Raw genomic sequence first — 13,219 nt, 5'->3', positions numbered from 1 at the left:
ATTTTTGGCAAAAAACAAAACATGATTGCACAATGCAGTTTCAAGACTGTACTCCCTCGACCGGGACCAGGGCTGGATGTCGACCCGAGAGCAGCCCTCGCTACCTACTAATGTTGCTGTTCTCACACTGGACACTCTTTAAAACCTGGAGGTGTCCCTTGAAAGGTACGCCGAGAAAAAAAAACAGGATTGCTTTCCTCGCTATTTGTTTTTATTTGACAACATAAATATTTATATTCAATCCAAACTAATATTTTGTTGCAGCCAGTGGCGTAGCCAGTATTTGTGTATGGGGGGGGGGAGGTTAAGAAGCATGCCCTGCCCCCCCCCCCCCCCGTATTAAAGCGGTGGGTCCGGGGGTCCTCCCCCGGAAAAATATGGATTTTAAGCTGTAAAATAGTGCTATTTTAGCAGTTTTCGGTACTTAAATTTAAATATTGTAATGGTAAAATTTTTATTAATTTTAATATGAAATTTGTTTGAGTGATGAATAAGAAATTAATTAAAGATTTGGTGCTAAGGGGGGGGGGGGGGTGTTGAACCCCTAAAACCACCCCCCCCCCCCCCTGGCTGCAGCCAGTTAATATCCACTACACCGTATATAAACAATTGTTTGTTAGTATCCCACAAACATTTTAATCTGTGTGTATGTTGTAGACATGGGCGTACTTCTGGTGTTGTGAGGAAGGGGGGGGGGGGGGGCTGCTGTAAAACGGGCTTGATGTCAAAACTATGTCTGATTGAAAACGTTCTGTATATTTGAAACCTTTCATGATACAGGGGGTCTCTGCAGACTTGCGGCCCGCGCTGGCTGCCCACGTGACACGCCCCGCTAACTGCCTCAGGCACTCTTATCTACTGCCATACCAAAGCAATTGTTGGAAAACATAATTCATTAATAGTATTGAATTATGCATGCGTGTATACAGTTAAAAATTTAAAGATCAGTATTTTTCGCGTACCATCCAACTTGGGATCTAAGTAATAAAAATGAAACGACTGCAAATAAATCTATTTTCTTACAATTTAATTAGATTCAAAATATGTATTTGCAATCGTGGTGTTGTGAGGTGTTGTCGGGGCAGGTAAAGCGTGGGGGAGGGGAGGGGGGAAGGGGCTTGCCCTGACCAGCAACAGGACTGCGTGACCGGGGATATGCGAGCGCTGCGGGGCTGTACACGTCGAACATACAAACAAATCTTAGAAAAGTTTTCCTTAACAATAAAACTAATATTCATTTAGCTTCAACACTGGAGGTTGTGGACATTACTAAAACAGAATGGATTTATGATAATTTCGAAACTTATAAAAAATAGTTTACAAATATCTAAGATTTATATATGTCATATTTCGGTTGATTTGAACATTTTAGTGTTATTAATACAAACTAAAAATAGTTTTATCTATATTTCGATGTAAAAATATTTGAAAAACAAATTTCACTAAAAATTGCACGAAAACACTATACTGACTACGAATATTATGACTTATTCACGTTGAATTTATCTAGTTCATTTGGGGGTGTTTGTTGACAGAATCGTATATTGTAGCTTTGAATTACATAAAAATTTTTTGAACAGTAAAAATGGCTTATAACGGATTGTTTACTCTCTCTTCATTTCTCCACAATTTCATGTTATGGTTACCACTCAAAACTCACAGTTGCTCTAGACTGCACGCCTGTTCAAGAGCCTTGCGCAAAGAGGCGATACCGCACTAGAAACACCAGCGAGCGTCGCACTTATCATTCTGCACACAGACACAACAATACACCTCGCTAGGCGGAGATTAGAAAATGTAGGATTGCAATGTTTATATTTGGAACGAGAATGCCGAGCGCAGCAGACAGCAGCAGACACTGCTTACAATGTAACAGCAGAATCTAGCGAATATGTGTGCATCTAGTGAACAGCAAGGTGATGATTATTTGTAACAGATTGCTATAAAGGTGCAGTGAGAGAGAAAAAAGGGTGGTTCGAGATTGTATTAGTAAATGGACCAACGACGGTTAACGAGATAAGAAAATGAAATGGAGAAACAGCAATTGTATTTGGAGTGAATGAAAAATTGATAGTATTGAATCTCTGCAGTAAAAACAATAAAAGTAAGTGAGGTTGAATGGATCCGAGTTTTTGTGTATTTTAGTTTTATGTATATGTCGTGTTTGTGTTAGGTGAAAGTTGCGTATTTAATTTAGGTTAAATATTGGTTTATGTAAGCAAAAAGTAGACATAATTTAAAACTAAGTTCTTTAGGGACTAGTATTTAATGTGGTGAAAGAGAGACATTTTCCAATAAAATTTTCGCGGTATCGTGAAGCAGTCCCACCCGGTGTGGTATAATTTGCGATATCTGTAAATCAATTATGGGAAGTAATAATATAAGAAAAACCTTCACGGTATCATGAAGAAGACTGGGGTGCATGTAGGGGTGGCAATGAGATAGGCGACGCCATATTAGTGACTTCATTTGCATTGTTGTGGAATCGTAAAATGCACCAGTCCCTGTGGAATGATAAAAAAATTTAGAGCTCCCGTCACCCTCTGGTAGACTCGTTCTGTAAAGAGTGTGCTGAGACTCTTGGAGCAAGTGTGTATCGTACACGCGCATCACCATGAGTTCTGACACCTGTAATGTCATTACGTAATGCCACCTACACTCTACACATGACATTTTAATACTACTCTCACTACCGTCTACTGCCAGACTGCCACCCAAACATTATCCAACAACTCTGTACACGCTGTGTGCACGCCACGAGACTTGAACAATGAGCCATCTCTATCTACAGTCTACACCGTACATCAAACATTGAAACCAGTCCTCTGCAGGCACAGTAATACAGAACCAACACTCCAACAGTCAACGGTCGTAATCATGCCTCATTGTGTCGTCTCATTATAACATTTCTATTTTTTTTTGTTTTACTTCTGATTTATTGAGTCTTATGCATGTTATCTGTCTTCGAGCTGAGAATTGGGTACTTCAGCAGGACAATGCCATTCATTAGGTGAGTAGCTATTAGGCCCGGTCTATAATGGCCCGACGACGGATAACGTAAACGGACCTCCAGGAACATTTCACTAACGCGTCTGCTGCTTCGCAAGAACGGAAACGTAACAAACGGCAACCAGTGAGATTACATTTCGAGGTTACGAAATATTAATTTTTTTAAAAAAATATATTATGCTTCAAGATCACAGCACGAGAAAATAACATGTAATAAAAATAAACTGCTAAGTAATAATATGGACCACTAGATATACTATAACTGAAACTATTTTTAACGTATTTGGAACATAAACAAACATGGCTACCACAGCAGCCAGTACTCGGCTTCTATTGCTCACACAGTATAACGTATACGGAAGCTCTGTGTTGCTGAGCTAATCCGTAGACACAGGAGTCAGTATGCGCGCTATTGTAGAAACAACTGTTCCGTTTAAGTGATCTGTCTCCGTTTCCATGTTATAGAACAGGCCTTAAATGCTGCGTGTGATTATAATAATTAGTTAAAAACAAACAAAAAATAAGGAATTTGCTGTTACATAAATTCAAAGTGCCTATTAGTATGGTAAAAAAAAAATATCACAACTTGTTTTTGGCGCGTGAACAAATAATTTTAGATTTGCCACACACTTTCTGAATGGCTGAAAGCCAGCATGATTAGAAATATGTGCTTAGGCCTGAAACGCACAGTCTTCCCAAACACAGACGCCTCCCAAACAAGTACACTTACAGATTTAATTAGTCTAGGAAAAGAAATTACAATATGAAATTAACTCCAGCTATTCTATTTTCTAATATTGTGACTGTAAAACGTTTCAGCAGACCTAAACAAGATAGATCCAATGAGAAAAGAGTTAGGTAACCACATTTTATATCAAGTTTATAAATTAAGAAAGACGCAAAAAACGCAAGCATTGGTCAACTTTCCACTTTCTTGTTTTTCCGTGTTAAAGGCAATTTATATGTTATATAAAATTTTTGTGATTTTCACATATTTCAGGGAAGAACATTAATTATCAAAAGCAGCACGAAAAAGAAATCTGTTAAAACCGGTGAAAGTTGGATGATCGCGTTACGAGATCCTAAACTAGAACAGCGCTGGCAAATGAAGCAAAAAAGCGACGGCTTAAGTAAGTGGAGGAACAAAAACACCAAAATAATTATCACCCAAAGATGAACTAACATGAATGGTACATTTCTTGTATTACAAAGCTGTTGTCACAATGCCTAAACGAACAGGACTCGACAAATCTGATAAGGCGTCGTGCAGCGTTATGAACGTTTTAAGGGAGGGAAACTGAACATAAAATTTGAATATATAAATATATATATTATCTTTAAAAGATTTGTGCAATGGGAGTGCATGACTTGATGTAAGTTTTTGGACATACGCCATTGCTAAGAACTTTTTCTGTTGAAGAAAAACTAATAAATAAAATAAATAAATAAAAATAAAAATAAAAATACTCAAAAAAAGATACAAAAAACACACAAAATTAAGCAAACAATTGCTGTTGTCAACAAGGATATGAACACCACAAAATATTCCGAAACAGGAATATGGTCAGCCCACAAATGATGACAACACAAAAATATTGAAACCCAAAATAATTCAGCACAACAGTTGAAGCGAGACAAAAAAACATGACAAAACGAAAAAACAAACAAATACAATAGTTTTACCTAAACAGAAACAAGCGACGTTTCGGGAACTGCTATCTGCTCCCGTCCTCAGGCAGAGACGCACATGGTACGGAAACACAGGTGCGACTGAGAAGGGGCTGGAAAATGAGGGTATTTATCAGAGAAAGGGCTACATCTTGCTCAGCCAATGACAGACGAGCTGTCTCCCCATTGGCTGTGCACCATGTAGTTAAAGCGGATTGGTTATGGTGGGTTGAGTATTGGCTATTGTTTTGTGCTGCAGGGATGTATCCCTTTGATAAAGAGAGAAACATCCCTGCAGCACAAAACAATAGCCAATACTCAACCCACCATAACCAATCCGCTTTAACTACATGGTGCACAGCCAATGGGGAGACAGCTCGTCTGTCATTGGCTGAGCAAGATGTAGCCCTTTCTCTGATAAATACCCTCATTTTCCAGCCCCTTCTCAGTCGCACCTGTGTTTCCGTACCATGTGCGTCTCTGCCTGAGGACGGGAGCAGATAGCAGTTCCCGAAACGTCGCTTGTTTCTGTTTAGGTAAAACTATTGTATTTGTTTGTTTTTTCGTTTTGTCATGTTTTTTTGTCTCGCTTCAACTGTTGTGCTGAATTATTTTGGGTTTCAATATTTTTGTGTTGTCATCATTTGTGGGCTGACCATATTCCTGTTTCGGAATATTTTGTGGTGTTCATATCCTTGTTGACAACAGCAATTGTTTGCTTAATTTTGTGTGTTTTTTGTATCTTTTTTTGAGTATTTTTATTTTTATTTTTATTTATTTATTTTATTTATTAGTTTTTCTTCAACAGAAAAAGTTCTTAGCAATGGCGTATGTCCAAAAACTTACATCAAGTCAAATATATATATATATATATTTTTTTTTCTCTACTTGTTCAATGCAGTGTTCCAGCACGAACGTTTAAAGTACCCAAACGTAGGTCCCAATAACACGACCATTCTAATTATAGCAAGTCTTCCCGAGCCATAAAATCCAGTATAGAATTCTCTATAAAAAAATGTAGGCCCTTTTATTTTCTGTTAACAGATGAAGTGCTTATCAATAAAACATTTAGTCGTCTATTGCACAACTTGAGATTAAGTTCATTTTAGATACAAGGAAGCAAGCTATAAGGGACAAAAAGTAAATCCGCTGTTAGATAAGCTAAAAAGTAAAATTTAAAAAAAAAATTGAAGACCCACTACAAAGGTTTGAAGTGAACCCAAACGCAAAACTAAACTTCTTTTTTCAGCATAAATTATGTAGGTAGGTACTAATAAAGTAAATATTTTTGAAGTTTAGTTCTGAAATGTTTCTGTTTTGCTTTCCGTCGTGCGACACGACACGACGGAATTAGAAATAGATTGTAAGTCTTAAGGGCCGTCGGGGAGCGTATTATGTCGTTTCAACGTAACGATGACCTGGTATTTCATTGGCTACTGAATGTGTCGGGCCTGTCGGGTCTTGTTCATCGTATTCTGGGGGTGGAAGACAGGAGTCTGGGCCTAGTACAATACATGTTTGTTGCTTAGGAAGTCGTATTATCCCAGTTGTTCAAACCAAGTATTATATCCAGGGGCAACAGCATACTCAATTTCCTTTTGGGGGGGGGGGGGGGGGTTGGTATAGAACTTTATCCCCGCTGATTGCTTTCATATTATTTTTATTTTGGTGGGAATGATATATTTTTAAGGATTTTCGTGAGAGGGGAGAAGGTATATCGCCCTCCCCCCTTAGTTCGCCAAAGACCAGAAAGGCCAAATCTTCTCTACCTTTGGAATGATTTTAGACATGCGTTCACTTGTCTGGGCAGTGATAAGCTAAGTGTAGACGGCAGGATCCAGACACGCACCTGAGGCACTGCACGAGTCCCATGGACTGCGAGCCAGAGGGCCCCTGCAGAGACGAGATGGCCAGGATCTGGGTGGAGCTGCGAGGCGCCACGGTGGTGATGCGCCGCCTCTGGCACGGCGGCGGCATCGTGCGACACGTCACGTGACTGCCGTCCCCGGGGGCGGCTATCCTCGGCAGCACCACGAAGCCACCGTGCGAGGACTGCAGCCGCGTCTTCACCACCTCCAGGGGGCAGGTCACTATGGCACCCACGGTGCCGGCCACCCTGGGACAGTGCAACGCACGCCATTAGAACTCACGGTAACACACACACACACACACCACTGCACGACTTTACCAAGACACTGCGCAGGTACTGAGCTTCCACACATCACCACAATCCACTACGTTTATTACACACATATCACAACACAGATATAGCAGCACGCCCTTACCCGCCAGCAACGAGATGAATAAAAGTATCACGCTGCGACATCGAAAAAAACTAATTTCTTCCTTGCGCGTATATAATGTTTCAATTCTGAACTAGAACGCATGCACTTTGTCGGTTACGTGATCATTCACTGAGTAAACATTCCCTCAAGCTAAACGCACAACACGAACACTTCACGAACCGCTCCCAGCTACTACATCGAGCACATCTGATTCGAGTTTCGACTTGCGAGGCGCAACGCAGTAGGAAGGAATTGATCACGTAACACAACCACACACACACGTACAGTTCACGAGCAGCGGACAAGGTGATTGGCTACGCCCATTACATCTCGCCGTTCATTGGTCAGTGTTTCCACACCCTCTCACGTGACTTTGTTTACAGCAGACTTCCATTTTGCTCTTGCCTCTGGAATGACTTCGATCGTTATGCTCCCTAGGGTGGAAGCGATGTACTAGATTCACAGTCATTCATATCGTCATTCATTTGTTCTCAATCTTAGCAGACGTATTTTCTGTATGTAAATACAAGCCTCTACATACAATTGTGAGATTATTTAACTCACAAACATGAAATGTTTGATTTGTTTTATAACCATAATTTTATTTTAATCATTGGTATTCCAGTGTGACGAGCTAACCTCAGATTGTATTTCTTCAATGTTTTTATTATATGTCTATGTTAAATGCTCTTGTTAAAATTGCATGAGGTTAATTCAATGACTTCTCTGGCGATGATGAAGTTGTCATCACAACATAGAGCTTTATATTGCTATTTAATTTTAAGTGTTTGGATTTTTCTTTTAGTAGCAGGTAAGTTTTCATTGTAATATTTGCCTTTTTGTTCAGTAAGATAAGTCATAAACGCATGAACTAGTTTCATGGTGACATTTAATGTTTTTTTTTTACAGGCATGTACAAATATATCGGGAATGAAGATCCAGTTTCTGCCATGAAACGTACTAGTAATGATACACCAATGAGAAGCTTTTCCAAATATTTGAAACCTGATATAAAAATGCGGAGAATATTTAGGTTATGTAATCCGCCAGAAGAAATAACTATTGGAAGCGAAGGTAATATTACTCCTATACAAGTAAAGTGTTAACTTAAGAGCTTTGTGTGTAAATACTTAATATTTGCAGAATTCATTTGAGTCATGGTAGCATGAAATTACAGGATATTCGACAATCATGTTCTATGCACATTTTCCACCCAGTCGAGAGATATTTTCAAAGTACTGTCGACTGACCACAGTTGACCAGATTGTCAATGCAACACACTAAGCCATCTGCGGCCAATTAGACCAGGCTTGGGAAGTGGCCCGCCACAACTGAAAACCAGACAGCTCACCTTCTTACAATTTGTCAATCATTATATTCCACTGCAGCTGGGGAAAACTGGCCAAGTGTGCTTGTTGTCAATATGAATAACGCAATTCAAGGTACAAACTGGCCAGCTGATTTTTTTTTTAATTTTGGTAATCTGCTGTTGCCATATAATGGCTGGCCACCCCAGCGCAAGCCTCGTCTATTTTTTATTGTAGACTGGTCAGTGTGCCATCAGAGCTGACTCAGTGTGTGCCCCTCATTGGCAGGTGTATTTTCCTGCGGGCTCGGTTCAGAGTATGAATCCCTTCATTGCCACTGCATGCCCTCCACCAGTCCAACAGGGCAGCAGAGGGAACAGCTCTGGCACCTGTGGTACTTGTGGGATGCCTTGGCCCGTGTGTCTTTGGTTTGCAGTCTGGCTATGTCCCTCGCCCGCCTGACACGAACAACCACACTGTGCAGGGCCTCGACCTTCAATTCTTAAAAAAATTTCTTTGAGCGGGAATTGCATGTAAATTAAACCAATGAATTGTGACTAATTTATTTGACAAGTTCTTATGAAATTAAAACTAATAAATGCAGCAAGAATGTTGATAAGTTTGTGGTTACGACCATTAGCCTTTATTAAAATCTTAGCTCTTTTGATAATGCGGTTAACGTATGCTCTTAAATTACATTATATTTTTGAACATGAAGGCCCACCAGACTGTTTGCACTGTTCCCAGGTCAGGTCCATGGTAACTACTCGCTGGAAGGCGTCTTCGTTTTCTTGAGGCATGGCGACAGGGGGCCCCTGTCGCACATCAGAAACATATCCAACGTCAATTGTGCCGGGGACTTCGCAAATCCTGAGAACTTCGATTCGGACCTCAACTTTCATTCCTACGAGTATTTCCTACAGAATTTGTCATTTTCCAGCAAGGCTCCTAATTTCCTGCCTCAGTTCCTGGGGCCTTTCCACGGATTCCCACTGGTCCCGCCGGCCACCGGGGAGTGTCAGCTCGCACAGCTCACCCCCGTCGGCATCGCGCAGCTCCTGAAGACGGGGAAGGTACTTCGCTCGGCCTACGGGGAGAAGCTAGGTACGTCGAACGGCTCGTTCGCGAGCGAAGACATAGTGGTGTACAGCACTCGCTACCGGCGGACGTTCCAGAGCGTCGTCGCGTTCCTCTACTCCTTCCTGTCTCCGGAGAGCCTGCAGAGGATCGTGCTGCGCGAGAGCCAGAGCCTGGCCTTCTGCTTCGACGACTGTGCCTGCCCGGCCGCCGAGAAGTACCGCAGGAGGTTCCAACTGGAGAGCGCGCGGCACTTCCGGTCGCACCCCGCGGTGGTGAAGCTGGTCGGCGACGCGGCGGCGGTGGTGTTCGAGATGCCGGACAAGGCGCTCTCCTCGGACCCGCACGCTCTCAGGGACGCGTTGCTGGCGTACGTGTGCCACGGCGCACAGCTGCCGTGCGCGGAGCCGCGCGCCGGGGCCCGGGAGGCGTGCGTGCGGCCCGAGCACGTGACGGGGCTGCTGGCCTACACGGAGTGGGAGGCGCGGCAGCACGCCAGGAGCGGCAGCCTGAGGCGCTGGTGCCTGCTGAGGGCGTACGGCCTGCTGCGCGACGTGGTGTCTCACGTGCTGCGCCTGGTGTCGGAGCGGCGGCCGCGCCTGGTGGTCTACTCGGGCCACGACAAGACGCTGCAGTACCTGGCCACGGCGCTGGGGCTGGCGTCGGAGGCCACCGCCGCGCCGCACTACGCCGCGCGCCTGGTGCTGGAGGTGTACAAGGGCCGCGAGCAGCGTCCCACGTCGCGCCGACCGGAGGGGGGCCCCGCGGCCCGCGACTTCTACTTCCGGCTGCTGTTCGACGGCCTGGACCTCACCGACCGTGTGCAGTTCTGCAAGGGGAGCGGCAGCATCTTGGTGAAGCCGGCGCGCAAGCTGAACGCCACGCACACGGGCAACCTGTCTGCACCGGTGCTCAGGAAGATGTCTGCCACCTACCTCTGTCCCATAGAGTCCATCGTACGCTTCCTGCACGACGACTACTTCGGCAGCTTCAACGCAACCAACTTCAAGGACGCTTGTGCCACCAGATCATAGAAACTTTGAATTACTTTTATACTTATATTCATTTACTATTGTACCTTACATGGCACAAAACTCATTATTCAAAAAAATTTATCTCGGGTTATGTTTATGAGAAAAGGAACTTAGAACGAAAGCAATTTTAGAACTAAAGTTTATCAACTATACATTTTTTAAGAATCATTTAAATTCCCAGCATTGTTAAGTACTGCAAAAAAATATACTATATATTTTATTGGGATGGGCAAAGATGTGATTGCTTACATATATATGTATGTATATGTGTATTTATATATTTTTTTTCTCATTCTTTTATTATTGTTGTTCGGTTAGCATGTATTTTTTTGAAAATGTATATTAATTTTGACAGTTTTCTCTTGAACAGATAGCAAAATTAATAGTATGTGAATGCATTGTCACATTTGTTTGTAGAATCTTTATAGGGAAAAAAGTTGTGATGACATTATCTCGTGTGTAGCAAAGCACAAAATTTCCTTCGTCTCAAATGCCAGTTTCTGTATGCGTTCCATTTAATCATTTTAAGTGATGTTGTTTGGAGGAACCGCTACAACTGTTGTGCCTCAGTGCACCAATGGCTAAGTTACATGAATTTGCCGAGTTCTTGATAACTGTTTTTTTTTTTTAATTTTTTAATTTATTGACAGAATGACAAAATACATTTATTATGTATCAATTTTTTTAAGTACTGTAAGAGACATGTAGTTTACTTAAAGACTGCAGAGTTCTGTTATTAGAACAGACATTCCTTTTACTGAGTAAATTATTTCCTTTAATGTATAATAATGGTGGCTCATGTGCAGACCAGCAGCTATAAATAAATATTTTTATTATTTGGCTGTACATTAGTTATTAGTCAGCCTTCTAGGCAAATATTACGTTGGATATTCTCAAGAAGTGCATCACAGATTGATTATTGACAATTGCCGTAGTAGAAGCTGGTCCATGTTACCTTGTGTGTCCAGAGGTTCTGTACGACATGCAGGGTTGCCAGCTGTCATTTAAGGGACATTTCTGTAACTTTGTCTCGATAGTGTCCTTGCATTTCTGTTTTGTCCCAAATGCATAACACTGTCATTGTCAAGCTGTTAAATGGCAGGTAAGGTACTGCTTGGGAACGGGTAGATCTAGACTTGATTCTCCCGGGAAAAATGGCAGTTTGCGCTACCCCCACCCCCGTACAATAAAAAACATAATTTGTTTGTTTTCAATCTGTGTACTTTATATGTAAAATTTAAGTTAAATTTTATCAAACCCAATGTATTTTCGAGTGTTTTAAGAGCACATATAATTTTTTACAGTCTCTATTTGAGTTTGCCCCACAATCTCATTAGGAACAGAGAAATGAAGATCACCACTGAATACATGATACTGATAATGAGTAAATTCAATATTTTTTTTTCTATTCTCCTTTTATTCCACACTTTTTGTATTATGAAGAGAGACTTTCTCTTGTCATCCTGCTTGGGAAATACCTACAAAACATAAAATGTAAAAGATCTTCACAGCCTTAATTAAATGGAGGTAGCCCTCTTTTTATTATGGTGAGTCAGACGGATACTGTCACATAGTTCCCCTTTCAAAGTCCGTAGCCGTAACGTATTGCAAACTAACTTCAGTTAATGTCTTCCCCTGAGCTTCAACCGGAGGCTGCACGGGAAACATTAATGGGGGTTCTGCGTACCATGTATACATAATGTAATATAGTTTCATCTGTGATAATGTTATTTAGAATAGGTATATTACTCATGTGTTCGTCAGGTTTCACAACTAGTCAAGATGAATTTTTCAGTGTTCCTTCAATATTATTGTTGTGTTGTACCTTAAAAAATGTGTCAAGAGAATTTCATTGAGAGTGCCAGGTTTATTTATTATAAAAGTTACTGTATTTGTTTATTTTCTTGTAGGTTAGGTGTAGTTAATACTCTCAGGTGCACATCATCCAAACTTTGCTGAAGTGGTGTTACTTTTTGTTAAGTGCCAAGTATATTTAGGTTGTGTGTTGTGTCTTGTCTCTGAACAGATCCACTTCAGGCCATTGCATATAGGCTTTTTTGTTGTGTATTTAGCCAAAGGCTTCTTTTAAAGCTAAGATTTAACAAGTTTTTTTATTTATTTGCTTGCTACTGGAAATATCAAATATGCTGGTGCACGCTTATTCCTTGTGTGTGAGTTACTGGGTTCTTGTAGCTCTTGCTGGTGTAGAAACTGCTGTTCACAAACCAAGTGGTCCTTTGCCCTTCAGAGTTCCAGATAATGAAGTCTGTAACATATGCTTATAGTTTTTCCTTGTTGACTTAAATACAAGTTACCCAATTTTTATGAACGTCTATTTGTTGTTGTTTTACTAATTAAATACTAATTTCGTAGTTTTCTGCACTTTTGGGCTGTAAGATATCATACTAAAATTTTTCAGCATAGTTTGTAAGCTGTGGAAGTAGTATTGGTATTCTAAAATAAAATAACATAACGTTAGTTACGGAAGGTACATTCCTCTGCAGTGAGTGATGTGTGCATGTTGTTATTTTAATAATTCAGTCATGTGAAATGTTTTCCAGCTCCATACATGTAAGTATTGTGACAAGAATGAAATTATGACATGAGTTATTATTTACATCACAGGAACAGGTGTCTTTCCTGATGGCATTTCATTAAATCTAGCCAACACTTCTCGAAAATTAATTCATGACATTTTTCACTTTTAATAATTGTAAGATAAATCAATATGCTCAATTTTTATTTATGTTTGGGAATCGTCGGTTTTGCAGTAGTAAAATTGTTTTGTGATTTTATAATGCACAGTTTGTTTGCATGGAAAATTATTTTTTTAATGAAT

At 40.9% G+C, this 13,219-nt stretch overlaps 2 protein-coding genes across 3 annotated transcripts in view; one reads left to right on the top strand and one right to left on the bottom strand.

Annotated features, from left to right (window-relative positions):
- Positions 1-7,391, bottom strand: part of LOC134543250 (mitochondrial carrier protein Rim2) — a 38,150-nt gene extending 30,759 nt beyond the window's left edge. The window contains exons 1-2 of the mRNA XM_063388156.1: positions 6,963-7,391; positions 6,527-6,793 (exon numbers count right to left, since the gene is read on the bottom strand). Coding sequence (XP_063244226.1) covers positions 6,527-6,793; positions 6,963-7,003 — 308 coding nt within the window. The 5' untranslated portion in view covers positions 7,004-7,391. The remainder of the gene's footprint in view (positions 1-6,526; positions 6,794-6,962) is intronic.
- Positions 5,121-12,709, top strand: LOC134543249 (2-phosphoxylose phosphatase 1). 2 transcript variants are annotated; one of them, XM_063388155.1, is made up of 3 exons: positions 5,121-5,213; positions 7,872-8,036; positions 9,017-12,709. In XM_063388155.1, exons 2-3 carry the CDS (start codon positions 7,874-7,876, stop codon positions 10,378-10,380), a joined length of 1,527 nt encoding a protein of 508 aa, XP_063244225.1. In that variant the 5' UTR covers positions 5,121-5,213; positions 7,872-7,873; the 3' UTR covers positions 10,381-12,709. The 2 variants fall into 2 exon arrangements, with proteins under 2 accessions (XP_063244225.1, XP_063244224.1); XM_063388154.1 differs by lacking the exon at positions 5,121-5,213 and adding an exon at positions 7,277-7,773.
- The last annotated feature ends 510 nt before the right edge of the window (positions 12,710-13,219 follow it).

The sequence above is a fragment of the Bacillus rossius genome (assembly GCF_032445375.1).
Source record: "Bacillus rossius redtenbacheri isolate Brsri chromosome 9 unlocalized genomic scaffold, Brsri_v3 Brsri_v3_scf9_2, whole genome shotgun sequence".
NCBI classification, from domain to species: Eukaryota; Metazoa; Arthropoda; class Insecta; order Phasmatodea; family Bacillidae; genus Bacillus; species Bacillus rossius.
The sequence above is the reverse complement of the archived record's forward strand: the minus strand, read 5'-3'. Positions and strand labels throughout refer to the sequence as shown.